This window comes from Aythya fuligula, chromosome 1, assembly GCF_009819795.1.
Source record: "Aythya fuligula isolate bAytFul2 chromosome 1, bAytFul2.pri, whole genome shotgun sequence".
Lineage (NCBI taxonomy): Eukaryota > Metazoa > Chordata > Aves > Anseriformes > Anatidae > Aythya > Aythya fuligula.
Window position 1 is genome coordinate 102,195,459 of NC_045559.1, and position 17,567 is coordinate 102,213,025.

General features: G+C 36.0%; 1 protein-coding gene across 10 annotated transcripts in view; it reads right to left on the reverse strand.

The window, feature by feature from the left end:
* Window positions 1-17,567, reverse strand: part of ROBO2 (roundabout guidance receptor 2) — a 1,102,980-nt gene that overhangs the window by 93,348 nt on the left and 992,065 nt on the right. For all 10 annotated transcript variants that reach the window (XM_032182831.1, XM_032182822.1, XM_032182879.1 and 7 more), the window contains 3 exons: window positions 10,671-10,795; window positions 6,559-6,730; window positions 485-690 (listed from right to left, as the gene is read on the reverse strand). In XM_032182831.1, the coding sequence (XP_032038722.1) occupies window positions 485-690; window positions 6,559-6,730; window positions 10,671-10,795 (503 nt within the window). The remainder of the gene's footprint in view (window positions 1-484; window positions 691-6,558; window positions 6,731-10,670; window positions 10,796-17,567) is intronic.

Below are 17,567 nucleotides of genomic sequence, written 5' to 3' on the forward strand. Positions count from 1 at the left end.
GCCAAGACTCACTGATGGAAAAAAAGCATGGCCAAACCCCTGATGAAATCCAGAATCCCTTGCTAGTACAAAAACTCCTTAGAAAATAATGACCAGGTGTTGAAAATGAACTGCTCTAAGTTTTAACACAGTCAACAGACCAATGGCTTCACCTTAAAACTGACTGAAAAGATAAACAGGACTATTACATGTCTATCCACCTGCAACTCATGTTTTATTGCAACTTACATACGATTTTTAACATCACTTACATTTTTAAGTGATTTTTAATAGTGGTATCAGATGTTAGTTTGGTCCCTCTTTTTTCCCTTCACTAGCATAATGTCAAAGAATGAATAGGATTTGGACCTGATGATAGTTTCACAGTAGATGAGACAACAACATTCATTTTGAACACAGCAGACAGCAAGATAGCAGAGCTGCTTGAGGCTCACACTACCAGCTCCATATTATTTGCAGTAGTTGCTTTGTTATTGCCACTCACCCGCAGAGTTTTAATCTGAAGTGTCCCCTGATCCTGTATGGACGTTCGAGGGTCTCTGCCCAGGAAGGTGAAGCCTTCTTTTAACCAGCTGATAACGGGAAGCGGGTCGCCAGTAGCCTTGCACTTCAGCAGAGCTGTCCCATCCACTGCCAGCGTCTGATTGACAGGCCCCTGGAGGATGATGGGTGGAGGTCTATCTGTCAAGACTAAACAGCAACGCATGTATTAGCATTCATGGCTTTGACAATAGGGCACTGCAGTCAGTCCATTGCTTGACACTACCAATTTTAACAGATTGGGTTATGTTAGCCTCAAAACGGCTACAAACATTAGTTTTGCAGATACAGATACACCTTACTGATTGACTGGTATATTTCAAAAGCATCTTTGTAAGACTTATTTTGCCACTGTGAGAGAACACCTATATATATAAACTTCTGTAAGCAAAGATCATCACATTCATTTGATGGAGAGGAGATGTAAATTAAGACCTTGATTCAGAAAGGAAAAGAGTTATATTTCTTATTTCTTCCAATTTAGGACTTAATGTTAGCACTTCAGCATTTAAATGTTTTAAAAAAAACATGTGTTTAAATGTCACATCAAAATCTGCTTAATTGTTTACCTGATTTAAGGCATAAAAGAGAAAATCTGTTAAAGTTCAAAGTGAAGCACCATAGCCATTCTAGCATGGGCACAAACCGTATTCCCCATTCTTGTTCAACTTGAGAGCATTCCTCAGCAAAAATATCAAACAAGATTAGAAATACTCAGTGCAATCTAAAAACTGCCTAGTGGAGAAAAGTTCAAACAAGCTATTTAACAACTTATTTATCAAATCATCTCATACATTGTAAAGCAATGAACTTTGCTATTTTTTTCCCTAATAACTTACATTTGCATGCTTGAAATGCTTCATAAAGGATTCTGTAACCAGTGAGCGAGTGCATGGCTGCATGTAAGCCTCATTCCATGACCAGTGGGATATCTTGAAGATGAGGTATAATGCTCATGCTCATTTTTCTTGAAAGAACAATTTTTCATAAATAATTCTGCTTTTGAACCTATTCTCAGAGCCATCTGTTAGGCAGCAAAATATAACTCTTTGTTCCTAAATAAAGTGTTTATATAAAATGAACGTGGAATATTTGAATTAAAAAAGGCTATACCTCCTTCATAAAATCAGTATAACAGAATCAAGAATTCATTTTTATGTATTTGCCTGCAACACTGCTGTTGTTTTTAATCTTTGAACAACCTAACAATTCTACATATGACATTAAATATTGTAATAGACAGGATTAGCTTCTTAGACAGTGTAAAAATTAGACGGCTTCCACTGATGTTGACTGAGTTTTAATCTTTTATTCCAGCTGAGAATCTGGGTCATTATATTTCATACACAATACCTGACTCTGACAATGAGATGAAAATAACCTATTCTGAAGCAGTAAGTTTCTGTTGTATTTGAGCTCTTTAAGATGCAAGCCTCTGGAACCTTCCACAGTTCCAAAGCATATTCATTATGCTATTTAATAAACAAAAAACATTAGTGATATGTTGGTGGTTCACTTTATACTTAAATTTAAAAAATAAAAATTAAAAAAAAATATTTTTTTTTCCTTTCTGAAATTGTTGGGAAAAAAAAAAAAAAGCTAACTACCTTAATTTTGTTAACAAAATATACAAAGGATAGAATCATTAGTACTAGTAACACCTTGGAGGGTGAGTTTACCACATTTATTGAAACTGAAACTGAAAATAGAACACCAATACAGATTTTTTTATTAATGAAAGAACTTGAAATCTATTTTAGAAATTCTAAGATACCACCAGCTAAATTCAGAGATAGGAAGATAGGACAAGAAATACTATATTAAAAAAATAAATAAATCATATTTTCACCTTGATGTAAGATTTTTGATCTCATTAAGGTTCCTTATGACTACATAGTTCAGCCACCTGGTGAAACAAAAATTGATCTCAGCTTATGCTGAGACTCATTTTGCAGCTACGCTAGTAGTATATTTAAATGAAAATTCAGTTGTGTGCGTTTTCATTTAGATTCAGAGAAAAGCAACTCCCAGTTTTCAAGCTACCAAAAAAAAAAATGGGGGGGGGGGGAAGAACTATTTTGCTAACTATTCCATTGTAGTTATTTCCTGCAGCTAATTGCCTGTCATATGTATAGCAATGTAGGTATTTTCAAAACCTACTGCATTACAGATATTGTTCTTTGGCATGTAATTAGATTCTTTTTACAGCCCAAATGAGGAGCTCATAATCCTTTAAATAGCTTTGATCAATAATGTAATTGAAAGTCTCCTGGCCAGAAGGAATCTTCATTTTCAAGGCTGTTATGGGTGAAAGACCACTACAGGTTTCCATGACACTAAGGCTAAAGGTTAAATGAACACTTAGGGTTTCCACTGATCTGTGAACGACTATATTGTCTTCACAACTCTGACTTGTAAATCTTCTCTCAAATGTGTGTATATGTGCTTGTATCCCTACTACATAGGTCTCATCTATAGTAAGGATACAAAACTCAGTTAGAGGTTTAAAAATATAGTATAAGCATTCTGAGGAATAATGCAATAACATAAAAATGCCCACAGAAAGATAGAGGTGTTTGTTAGTTTCTTTTATGCCACTTCTTTTTTTTTTTTTTTTTTTGTTCTCTCCTAGCATTAAATTTCTACATACATTCCACAGAATATTTCATATGACTAAAGTATGAAAATACTGATGCAATTTGGATGAACTAAAATCATATTTAAATTTGGGTGGAATTTTGTCAAATTACGACAGGAAATTAAAAAAATAGAATGACAAAATGAATTCTTAACTTTACTTTGGCACTTCCAAAATCAACATTTTGAGAACCCTTCCTGGCAAATTAACAAGGAAAATGAGACACAACTCACAAAATTCTTATGATGAACACTAGTATGATAGGGTAGTGTACTCTCCTGGAAGGTGGAAAAGCAGAGGTCATTCCTTCCTCTGTCTTTTTTGCAGAAGAGCTTCATAGTTGTTCTGAATCTCTCCTGTTTCAAACTGTCACGCTTGCTATAAAATATTTTATATGTATTTAGATCTGGGTTAAGAATGAAGGTGGCAAGATTTGCAGATAGCTGAACTGTGACTGTTATTAAATCACTCATTCCTGCTTTCTTCCAAGGGGATTTGAGAGACATACTCCAGAATATTCAACACACCTATAGTGTTGAGAACTTATCCAAAATATTCTGTGTATGATGGATAAATCTATGGAGTAAATTTTAAAATGTAAATTACTCTTATCTTGTATACAGACATGGTTAGATGGAAGCATTTGTTTTATTTGCATGATCTGTCACTTTAAGACTCTGAGCTGCATATTCACTTCTGGAGTTTGAAAAGACTGCTAAGATTGTCTCAATTTTGTAAATGATTTTGCTTTTCCAGATGTGCATTAGACAGTGGATTATATGATAGCCTTTCAAGAAAACACAAGATTTGAATTTCAAATACACCGAGGGCTCTTAGCACCGTCCATAATCAGCAAAATTATCACTCAACTCAGCACATTTCATCACAGCTAGTAATCTCTTCTCATGTGAACACTTGAGTTAAAAATATTTCCAGTAAAGACGTGTAAGTGCAAAACTGTAACAACTGAAACACTGCTATATATGGTATAATTAAGCACTTGTTTTTCTGCACATGACATATGTTTTCATTCTGTATTGGAACTTCAATTGGATCTAAATTACCCTGGATCAAACAAAAATGTGTTGAAAATGAAAAAGATGGTTCGCCACTATTATTAAATCATTAACCAAACAGAAAAATTCAGGGCTGTGAAGTAAAACTGAAATCACCAGCCAAAAACTGGGACACTAATGCTTAAGTATATAGCTAGAATGCACAGCATTTATCTTTTATCAAATTTTTAAAACCATGAAATTAGATTTCCCTACTGATAAAAATCATTAGCGTCCATAACTTCTGCTCAGCATCAACTAAAACAGATTAGTTAGACACTGATGGTTAACTTCCTAGCTGAAAGCAATTAAAAAATGTCTGTGATCTAATGGGACATTTATTTATACAATTTCAGTCCCACAGCATTGTTTTGGCACTTTTCTCCTGACCTCACCTGCCCTTTGACTTGAGGATGAAATGGTATTTCTATAAAGCAACCTTCTATTATTTCATAATGATCATGCTGACAGTAGGTTCTGGAATGTGTTTGAAGAACACAGGCCTTGCATTCCTTCAGCAGCAGAGCCACCAGCTCATGCTTTTCCTCAGCAATGTGGAATGCACACCACCTTTAATCAAGACTGATTGTCGTTGAGTTTGCATTTTAGCAGGGACATCTTTATGAGCTTTCTGTTGACTTGTTAAATAAACTAGTGAAAATTCCAGTGCAGTCAATCAGGATTGTTCCTCCCCCTAAGAAACAGATAAAGATGGACCATGGGACTTGTCTGTCAAGAGGAAGAATTTCTCATCACTGATATCCTTGAACCTGATTTTATCCTCTCGGCCCCTGTTGCAGTAAAAAGTACAGCATCAGCAGGTGCAACCATTAACAGCTCAATGCCCTCTTAGCCATTGTTTGTGTATTCTATTTATTCCAATCACAGTTGTGGCACTGAATCTGGCTGCGCTACGAACAGATATTAAAAAATACTGCCTTTCCATTAATTGTAAACGACCTTTTAATCTACATTTAAATTTGAACTGAATGAAAATGCATCATTTTGTCATATACCATGACAGAAAAGACTTAAAGAGATTGCAGAGCGAAGGTTAGCCTTTAGTCTCCAGAAACTGCTTTACCAAAAAGCAATATGCTTGTAAAGATGCAAGGATAAGGCAGAAATTATCTCCCCTTGTCATAAAAATATAGACAGCTTTTGGAAAACAAAGAAAAGGCATCAAATTAATGCTCAAACCTCTGTAACGTGCCTGAACCTCTCTGCCTGTCACTTGTGATGAATATGCTCTTGTGAAAAGCCAGATTATTCAGAATTAGACATCTTTTCAAACTTTCATGGTGCAGGCAGGTCTCTGAGGGGACCGTAAAAGTAGACCTCTGCATATAACAACAGTTTTAATGGCAAAAATTCATCAAAGTCTGTCAGGAGATATTTAATGAGTCAGTTAACATAAGGAATAATGATGCAGGGGAATGCCACGATCTCCTAGTGTAAGAGGAATTCTCTTGTTGTCTTTACTAACATTAAAGAATGCAAAATGCCTTCTATTCAAAACAGGATGAAGAGGGGTATTGGTGGGACTCCTGATATAAGAAAAGGATTGCTATTTGTATAGAGGGTACGGTAAACTTCAAGGCATGATAACATTCAAGCCCAAAATTCTGAAAAAGGAAAGAATCAAGTCAGATCATGTAGTGCTTTTTATTTCCTGCCAACTCTTCTTTGCTTATGTATTTATACAGCTCTCTTCACACCTAAACATACTGAGAACACAGCTCTGAAGTAGGGAAATATCTTGGTGTCTTTTTCACACATGGACTAAAAGGCTACATGCTGTAGCTGTTCTAAACTACCAGTACTACAGCAATTGAAGGCAACTATGTTGATTTAAATTGAGCTACGGATACACTCCCAAACAAGTTGCCTAAGGTAATACTGAAGGCTGGGACTGAGATGGGAATCGAGACTTCTTTTTCTGCACCCCAGTCCATTGCTTTAATCACATAACTATTCACTCTTCACAACATTTTTTGCAGTCCTACTTTAGCTCTAGTGAACCGAGCAGTTTTGTTTCTCACCAACTGTATTCTAAGCTGCTTTGTCCTTTGTTTGGGCTATTAAGTACTATTAAGAGCATGTAAAAGGCAAACTGGACTTCAGTGCCCTTTTGACACTGTAGAGAATTGTGCAGAGACCCCTTTTCACAGTGTTGTGTTTTTTTGTTTGTTTTTTTTGTTTGTTTTTTTTTTTTTGTAGAAACTTATCTATTTATTTGTATGAATTTTGTGATCTCACATGCCTTTATTTATATTATATTAAGATACAGTCTTACAAAAAAAAAAAGGAATTTCTATAGCTCACCATCAGTGACCTCCAGCTGAGCCTTTGCTAAAATGCTTCCAGCAACCGTCAGTGCTTGACAAATGTAGTAGCCCGCATCAGACCGTTGAATGTTGGTAATAGTGAGGTCTCCAGTTGGTGATACTGAATACCTGCTGTTGGGTTGGAGAGGCTGGTTTGGGAAGAGCAGATTCTGCAAAGACAATTTATCTCACATCAGTTCTAGATATAGAATCATAATAGAGCCACCTTTCTCTCAGCTAAAGATATGATAATTTTTCCTTAAAATTTCTCTCTATAAAAAGTGTGGTTATGAATTTATGAACATACAGAGACAATTTTTTCCTGCCTTGGGCAACTTGCAGTTTAAATTAGAAACAGCCCTTTCATAGCATTCAAAGGTGTGTTCTGGCTAGGGATTTAGGCACCAAGAAATTTTCCAACAATCACTTTTGACTGATCTGTATTTGTTAAACTTTTAACTTCATTCTGAATTAAAAATTTTAATAATATACTTGGTTAGCTGTCAAAGACGGGAATACAACTACAGTAAATATTAGAAAAATAGAAGAATTGAATTCTGGAGATTTGGGGGAACATAGGGCTATTTTTTGGCAGTGAATATGATCTGGGTGAAGGAGAAAGTAAGTACAGCACAGAAGTAAAGGTAGGAGGAAGATACAAACAGGTCATAAAGTAGGAGAAGCTGGCATAGCACAAGAGCTTAAAGGAGAAGTAAAAGGAAATTATAACTGAAATATACCAAATCAGAAAAGCTACATGGAGCCTCGAGGGTAAAGAGGAAGGGTATAAATCTAACGTGGAAATCATAAGAAAGAAAAAAATAATTTTATAACACATAAGACATCAGTTAGCACAGAGCAGGGAGATTTGCTTTTGCCTTTGGGCTGGACTGGAGAAAAGAGAGATGTCAGTAAGAATAACTAAAATTAATGTAGCAGTCATTGAATATGATGAAGGACTGAATGAATCAATAATACAGATAAAATGACTTAAAAGGTTTTAGTGGTGAGGGCTGTGTTTTCAAGGAAAAAGTTATACTGTCTAAGACAACTCTAGATGTGAATAAAGAACAGGAAAAGAAAGAGAGGCAATATGAACAGAAAGGTTAGCAGGATGGCCCAATGAGACAGAGAGGGGAACAGAGGAGACAAATTAAACAGTAGTAATGAATGGATAAATTCCAGGCACATCAGGTCTGTCTGTATATTCAACTCAACAAGCCTGTTTAAAAAATACACATTTTTGTCTCAGGAATATCCCCAAACCCTGATAAGCTTTCAGTCTTTACTGTGGCTCTGTATACCTCTGCTGTGTTTTCAATTAATGGCTCACTACTAAATTTTAAGCTAATCTATATGGGCTAAAAATAAACCTAGAAGCATAGAGTAGGGCATTAAATATTTTTTCCAGACAATATTTTACACTTCAGTAAGAGCTGATTATTACTCCTTCTTTCAAGGACCAGGTAATGATGGACTATAATTTGTCCTGCATTACAATACAGTCCACTATTTTAATGCTTTTACATTTTCACTGGTTTTAATAAGCTGCTGGTTTACTCATCTGGGCACAATGGTTGCATGTCGGGTTGCAAACAGTGGGGCAAAAGTCACCTCCAATGTAATATTATTTTTTTCTGGATTTATCTCAAGGATGAATTTAATTCTGAGACTTCAATGATTACAGATGTCCTGCCTTGGAGTATTTCATTGGCGGGTGGATGTTAAACTCCTGGTTAAAGGCTACCAAGTACTGAGGACCAGACATTCATGCATAAGTTGGCACAAGAAATTACGCAGGAGGAAACAGGTCCCCTCCTTTCCAGCTGGTAGTGCTCAGAAAAAACAAGGTCGAGAAATAGATTCAGAATGAAAAATACCCTACAATTATTGGAGTGGGCTAACATGACTACATAACATTACTTTAAACACTAACAGTGGTGCTGCAAACGGTTCCTTGAGTAAAAGCAGAAGTAAGACTGTAAATCCAGGTAACAACTTGTAGCCAGTCATGCAAAGGTGCAAATTAAAGCAAGTTCAATGGATAGTGCTTAATTTGGCCAAAACACAGTCCTCCATATTTTAATGAAGAAATGCAGTATGTGGAAGCTCACCTATTCTAGGGCATCTCATTGCAAATTCTAGCAAGTTCTGTGTTGAGATGGTAACACTAACCTATGTTACTTCACTGATGCTCAATTAAGATTAACATAAGGGTATAATGAATCACATTGAGCTATGTTTCAAGGTTCGATAATAAACCATGTAGGTATCAATTTTTATGTTGCATTTATTTGCCAAAAAAGAACGTTCTAACCCTCAGGGATCTGGTTCTCAATATGGTAATTAATTTTCCAGGTTTGTAATTAAACAGCTTCAACATGGTACAATCAGTAGGTAATAACATTCAATTAAAGACACAAGATGCATTTTCACCTTAAAACGTTTTTACCCTTGAAGTGATACCAATGGAAGAGGATAAAATAGAGTATTAACACTTTTCAATTACGCTAAATGACTTTAATCCTGCAAATGATGTCCTGCTTTAATTAGAAGCTCTTCTCTTTATTACAGCATGATGGATGTCCACTTTATTAGATTCGAGTGTGACACTATAAGCTCACTTTACATAAACATTACCATGTTATTAAAATGCTCTACAAGGCAGGTTTTTGAAATGTTTGCAAGCACATCAGTACTTCCTACTTTAATTTCAAGATGCTGTTTTACTTTTCCCTTAGAACAATGTTCATCTTATTGAGACACAAAATACTGTGCTCTTCCAGAAGCTTAATACCACATGATGCATGGTGACTAGATTTGAAGTTCTCTAATTAATATGCTGAAGGAAGTACACTGAAGACTAAGCTTACATTCATATAAGTGTAACAATAACACTATTATAAAGTAATAGTGTTTAACACTATTATAAAGTAATAGTGTTATACTTTGTAAGTTGCAACCTCGCACCAAACGCTGTCAGACCTGGTAAAATGATGAAACGGCAGCGGGTGGGGCAGAGTGGGAGATCTGTGGTTCAGTTCTTTTCTCACACTTTGAGCTGTTACACAGTGCCTCCAGATTAGATTACAGGCACATCTGCATTGCACAGCACATTGTGGATACTTGAGTTAATTCGTATATCACTGTATGGGGAAAAAGTAGCACAGTGCTCTAAAAAAAAAATAATTTAGCCAAGGGACAAGGACACACAGTGTAGCTACATAGACAGATGCAGGCCAGACAAGTTTCATCACAAAGCTGCAGAAGACACTGTCCTTGGACATCCATTTCTCCCTTTTAATCTTTCTTCAGGAACAAAGGAGAATTTGGCATTAGGTTTTACAATGTCCAAAGTTAACATACTCATAGGAACTGCAGTTGAAAGCAAGGATGCTTGACTTCTGTTGTAACATGGTACCAATGTTGCAAAAGCAGCACACACACAAAAAAAAAAAAAAAAAAAAAAAAGTTATGGCAAGGCATTCAAACACTGAATCAGTATTAGCTGATGGCAACATTATTGTCTACATCAGAAATTTTGCTTTCACAAAATGACAGTAAGGATTCAGGGAAATATTTCCAAAACAGATTCAGAAATTTCCTGAGATAATTCTACTGAAGAAAGCAGCTGAGTGTTCAAAACCTATATCTGTATGCACTGTGAGAATATGCCAATGCAAATAAGCTTGCTAGATACATATCCACTTGATCATGTCTAGACAGGTTATGAATTGCAATTACTGACTCTGATTAGTTAAAAATTGAGCCATAGCTTTTTTATATACTGTTTGTCTCACCCACCTGTTTGTTCGGTGCTTTAGAATGATGCATTTAAGGTATATACTGTTGCTTTTTACACCTTTATACAGCAGCTAGCATAAGTTTCACCAGCTTAAATGGACTTTGAGTTCTTTACAATGTTAATATTAAAAGAAAAAGAAAAAGCAAAAAAACAGCAACATGATGTTGATAAGGGATAATGACTTTTTAAAAAACAAATTCTTGCAAAAGATTAGAAGAATGAAAATTAAGATGTCTTTCTTTGAAAAGTAAGATGTATGACTATTTAGAAAGGCTTGAAACACTTATAAGGTGCTTATAACTTACCTGGCTTCCTTCTTTTTGCCAAAAAACAGCTGGTTGGGGATTTCCTTTCGTTTCACAAGGAAAAGTCACTGTTCGACCCTGGGCTACAATTTGATCTCGTGGTCTCACCACAAACTGTGGAGGAGCTACAATGTAAGAAAAAAACATTGTGTAAAATTAGGGTATTTTGCAAGGGGAGATGAGGAATATTGAAGGAAAAAGACAAATTAACAGAGATTTGTTTTATGCCAGCAGACATAACAGCAGATATACTAATTAGACAGAATTAATATACCCAGTTGCTAAAAAAACAAACAAGCAAACAACAACAACAAAAACATTATACACATTAGCGTAAACTCAGATGACAAGAAATGCTAAGGAACAATAGTCCAGTGTTTTTGATGCTGGTTTAGATGTATTCTACCTTTCATCTGGACAGGTACCAGCACTCTCATACACTCTACACTGCACAAAGCTTATTATTCTGCTGGAGCTATCACGTGTTGCATAGGATGAACCGTGGTATACAGACTATTTGTTTCAGTCTGACTATCTAGACTTTCAACAATGACTGAGAAAGGAGAAGAAGCTCTAGATGACAGCAGAGAGACACGTTCAGGAGTTCCCTCAACTTCTCTTAGGGGCAATGTGGTTAAGAAGGGAGTGGGTGGAAAGACTTGCTGTGAAAAGGTTTGCTGAAACATCACAGACTTGGCAGATCTGGATTTTGGCTTATGTAAAGAAAAGAAAGAAGCAAGAGTTGAAGAGTTGAAAAGTTAGTGGGCTGCAGAAAGCAGTAAGAAGGAACAGGTATTCCAGGAGCTCAGGAAGAGGAAAGGAAAGGAAGATAAGGAGAAATTGGAGTTAAAATACCAAAAGAGTCAGGACTGGCTTTGTGTTCAAGTAGATAGCATTAACAGCATTCAGAACTGAACAATTTCAAAAGGAGAGGTGTAGTTTAACTTGTTTAGGAGTGTTGATGTAGAACAGTCAATGCTTGGTGTGAGCTCAAAGGGAGAAAAAAGGCGGTAATGTGCAGAAGGAAAGTGGGGAAGAAGCAATGGTGGAAAATGAGATAAAAAAAAAAAACTTCAGTAACTATGCTCAGCATGATGTAATAAATTAAGTTTTCTTGTTTGATATGCAAACCCTTCAGTCTTGGTTCAACATTGGAATTCAATGGAATTGTAACTATACTGTTTGGCATATTTAAAAAAGATAATCAGCATCCCCACTTGTTCTTTGCAAAAGACTAGCTGACTTTTGGGACAGGCTGAAGAAGGAGGTAAAATTAAAAAATGTTATTTTTTCTCCTCATTCCACTATTGCTCTGGTGGTTGTGGAGAGCGATGGTTTAGGAACTACTAAGCTTTTAGGTAAACAGAATTTAAGTGTTTTAGAAAACCATATTTTCACCATTATAATTACAAACTATTTAATTAGGCACGAAGAGCAATCAAGACTCAGCTTCCGATTACACCTGCTGACAGCACAGATGCAGATATGCTAACAGCATAGAAATGTATGCATATCTGATCTTTTTGAAATACGCTTTGTACTTCTCGTGGATTCTAAAGATCACAAGTCAAATAGCACTAGCATAATGTACTCTTAAAACAAGAACTGTAAAGCACTTAATAAACATGCATCACTCTTGATTTAGAAGGCAGAGGGTGAGCACTGAAGGAGGAATCTTCCTTCTGTCTCGTATTCCTGAGCACAAGTTTTGGCTTTTCTTGAGAGACAAGCCTCTTTCCAGGGCCTCAGCAGACATCAGTCTTCTGAAAGCACAGGGATGAAGGGCTAGGTGCTCTGCTGCTGCCCATTTAGACCCATATCTTTTGAGGCATCTGTAAGTGCATATGTATTGCGACACATACTCTAGGATCTGAACTCAGCCTGTCCTATTCCTAAAGCACTGGACTGTAGCGTGTTCCTTGGTTTTCTCTTACCTTGCTTTACCTACCATATCTATAATACAATCCCTACAGGTGTTGGAAAGCACTAATGTGGTAAACAGTATGTGCATTTGTTCATTCAATCATATGGGAAGGGAGAGAAAGATCTTTTAGTCGTGAATTAGAAACTTCCATTCCTGTAGGCATACGGTGCACTAAGGTGTCTCTACAGTTCTGACCACCCACTTAATAAAGGTCACTGAATTTGTTCAGTGCTTGCTGCTCAGCCAGAGAAGTTCACTGCTCAGGATATTAATATGGAATCAATAGCAACCTCAGGCAGAGCGGAAAGCAGAAAACCTCTAACTTCTTCAGATGTTACATATACATTCAACAGGATCTATGCACGAGTCTGCGCTACATTATAGGTAGCCTCCAGACCACAATGTTTCTATCATGAGGGTAAAAACATGTTGTCAGGAGTCCCTCCCACAGATCATACCTAAGCATGATCAATACCTAGCATCACTTTTTAGGCATGCTTAGTCCACTGGAGGCATGTTATAAGGATGGTGCTACCAGCTCAACAGACGAAAGAAAGGCATGACATTTCTGTGAGCTTATCTTTCAAAACACATAACCAGATAAATGCAGGTATATAAGTTTAAGGGTTCACCTGAAACATTCTCACACACAAGGCTGTACTGCAAGTCAGTAATTCAAAGCTCTGAGTAGATATAATAGGAAAGTACTTGTTGCTGTAGCAAAGACCAAATTCAGGTATGAGATATAAACCTCCTAATTTCTACCTATAATCCGACCTAAGCCTAACTTTTAACATTCCTCACTTTTCTATAAGCAGAAAAACAAACCTTTATTTTGCAAAAAGATAGGAAAAAGAAGAAGGAATTTAGGCAGTGACTCAGTCCAGATAATCCAATTGGTGTAGATTTACCTTGTTGCTCTATTCTCTCCCTGCCGCACACCAAATCCTCCCCAGCATTCACCATTCTAGATGAACAGGAGATCTGTGGCATCAGAGCTACAAGTTTACACTTTCTGAAGGCACCAGTAAACCACAGTATATAGTTATACACAGATCTGTTTTCTAGTATTATTCTGCATCCATAATTAATAGAAATTCATTACAAAAATAAATAAATGAACCAGAGCTTTAATCTAAATATAACCCCATAATCTCAAGGGGAGCTAGCTTTTATTGGTCACTGCATTAATTAGAACATAAAACCAAGGCCACCAGCCAAACTATTCAACAGTATACTCTTAAAGAACATGAAAACCCTCATTTTTAAAAGAAATAAAACCTTGCATACATTTTTTATGTATTCAAATAAGTTGTTCTATAATGAAAGAAACTCATGTTTTTCTCCAGTTTGTCATCATAATCAGCTATAATTCTGTTTACAGACAGATAAAAATGACATGTTTTATATCACTGAAACAATGTTTTCACCATACCAATTTTATCTATCAAATTTCACTTGACTAATGAGAATTGACAACTGAAAGTAACAGCTAATACTTGCGGAAGAAATGTTGGTCAAGTATAAGTACCAAAGCAGTAGGACTGCCATTATCCCCAGAGAATGCAATGTGACCCTGTTCAGAGACAACAAGGCTTTTTTTTTGGCTTGAATAAGCAGTTCAATTTTCCTAAAAAAAAAAAAACCTCATTATCTGCATGCATTAATGCTGTTTGTAAGGTAAATATTACTACTCCTATTTTGCAGAAAGGTTGACTAAGAACATGACTTGCTCAAAGTTCAGCATTAGTAGAACATTGGACAAAACCTTATTCAAGTCATTATTGCTTTTCTCAAAGTAGTTTTTTGTGTGTGTGTGTGTGTTTTAATTTTAAAAACAGTTTGAAAAGGTACAGTTAGAGAAATAACAGCAGGCTTGATATGCTTCAGCTGTTAAAGAGCTATGAGCTACGTTAATGCTTATTTCAGTCTAAACATTAAGATGATTAGAAGAATCTGCTGAAAAAACTGTTATGCAGCTGCAAACTGAGTGTTGCGCCTATCAAACTATTACCCTTTATTGTTTCAGATGTAACATTAGTGGCATTGGAATAAACAGGGTAGAGAAACTCTTGCTTAGGTGACATTTGAAAATCAAAGACTAAAAGGAAATGTATTGCTTGAATTCCAGGATAACAGACAAAAATATGAGGAAAAAAAAAACAACAACAACAACACAAACAAACAAACAAACAAAACAATTAAGATTATAGACCTAGTGCACTTCTATTGTGTTTTTTGTTTGTTTGTTTGTTTGTTTTTGAGAAATTTAAATAGTATACAGTAAATTAGATTTGATTTCTGGCAAATTATGCTTTGATATGGCATTCAGGAAGCGCTTGCTTCAATCAATGTCACACTAGAGCTCTGTTATGCTAATAGCGGCTGGTGAGGGTGAGTGGGATGATATGGAAATCAGATGGTTGAACATGAATAGAAAGCATAGGCCATGTATGAGGTGGGCTTTGAGATGAGGGAATGGGGAGACCCTAAGGTTAATCACATCATGTTCAGAACTGTTTTTACAGCACAGAACAGTATTCTACTGTAAGAATGAAAATGGAGATAGAAAAGCATGAGCAGTAGCTAAGCATTAGTTGTTCAAAATGGTAACAGTGCTTTCTGTTGCACTCTTTCTAGATGTCACGATCCATCACTAGATGGATCTCTTTTTCTAGTAATAAATGCATATGAAGGTATCCTCTGTTTAATTGTTAAACATTTGTAAAAAATATATATAAATAAATAAATAAATAAATAAAATGAAACAAATATTGCAAAATATTTCAAAGGGATTTTTCAATTCTTTTCCGATCCTAATAGTTAGCAGGATCTCTAATATTTTTTGATGGATTACATTAATTTCTTTCCCAGGAGCATCTCTGAGTACTAAAGGTTATGCTGAGTCACCAGGAGCTGACAAAGACACTCATGTAGAAAATCTTGACCAACACAGTGAATTTATTCCTCCTACCTGAACTCCAGTCACCTGATAAGAAATGTTGTAGAAGATTACTCATCATGTTAACATCAACATGTTAAGATGAGAGGAAAATTACCACAGAAAAATGTGATTTTACAGTAAAAAGCACTGTGATCGCATATGAAATCCAAGAAACATTTTCTTCCAGCGACAGCTTTCTAAACTGGTCTTGTGATTTGTTGTTCACATTGAACACAATGATCCTACGGGAATTCTGTTATCATAACTTGCTCAGAGCAGCTCCCCCAGTCCAGGTGCACTGGGGTGCACGTTATATTGCTGTGACTTTAATTGAAAGTAGATACTGTACCAAGTGTCAGTCCAATATCGCTACCACAAGCAGAGATAGCACTGTAACCACAGCAAGTAATATCAGTGGGATTTTTGTTCTCATGTTTTTGTTTTTCCTAACACCTTCAATTAACTAAGGAAGCCCCACTGTGAGATCAAACTAATTTTATATAATCCAGACAATTTTCAGATAATGAAAACTTTAGTAATCTTTTAATTACATGTACTTAAATAAAACATCCTCAGATATCATCACGGAGTATGAAACTTTATTCAAAGCTCGTTGAAGCTGACAGAAATTCTCCTGTTGGCTTACACGGTCTTTAGATCAGACTCATTGAAAAAATAATATATATAAATAAATAAAAAAGCAACAGATTTTATAGGGCTTAAATTACAGATTTGATAACCTTTAACTGCAACTAATTTCAGTTGATAGTCAACTGTGAACGAATTTTGTCATGAAGATTACTTATGCGAGCTAAGCGATAAAGATGAGTATTTCATTCTAAACTGGAATTGCCTATTATCTGTAAAAATATTTCTGTGACTGGTTCAAAGAGGGTAAGGGGAAATATGTTAACCTGTAAGCCTTCTAGGCAACACTCATCCCTCTTCCCGATGGAGGAAAAAGCTCTGAAGAACAGGCGGAAACACGCATTTTGGTAAAGAACCCGGATTCTGTAACTCTTAGCTCTGCTTCCAGCAGGGAAGAGACAGTAAAACAACCTAAAATTCCCATCTGCAGTCTTTTTTTTCTTTTTTTTTTTTTTTTCATTGTACACTTGCAGCAATTTCATAGTTATCTTCTGAGCAATCAAAATGATACTTGGTACAATACTCAGTTGCCTAGCTTGAAATAAGAGTCAATTAACATGATGAGATAATGGAGTCTTCCCCAAATGGTCTTCTAGGTTCTGGAATCCCAGCAACGTCTCTGCCTTCCTTATGAGACTTGAAACTGAGTATCTCAATGTGCTATTGCAGTGACAATAGTCATCTGGACACAAGCAGCTGGTCTTCAATACATGTTCACATTTTAAGGCATAAAGCTCAGTTCCAGTCTTACCAAACACAGATCAAGAATTGCCTCTAAGATGTTTATATGAAGAAGAAGTCCCCAGTGTTCCAACTGAAGTATTACTTTCAAAAAGGATATAACCCTTGACATACTCCATGGAGTATAACTGCTTATTTGTAGGATTGCTTTGCTGGTTCCAGTGATACTGGGCTAGAAGATAGTTGAAGGAAGTACAGGAATTCTTGAGAGACAGACATGAAAGCATATACATTGTGAAACATGGTTTGATATTATACTGTTGCTGATGGAGTAAATAGAGGAAAACCCAGTCTCATACACTGTAAGTCTGGGCTGAAACAGCAGTTCTTTTCTCTGAAGTTCAGATCTTGTTAACAGGCACAGACCGTAACATGTGGTTCTTAGGAAACAAAGTTGTTTGTGAACTACTAGTTATGACTAACGATAAATCAAAGATGTAGCCTCTGACACAGAAGCCATAAGAGGAACTTGAAAGGATGACAACTTAGGCCTACTACTAATGCAGATATTTCTTATTAAGGATAAACAAATGGAAGTTTAGGAAGTTTAGGATGGTCATTTTCTTTATGGTGAAAAGACTTAATCTTATGGTGTGCTCTAATGATCAGGTGCACTCATAGACAGTGAAGGAAGTAAATT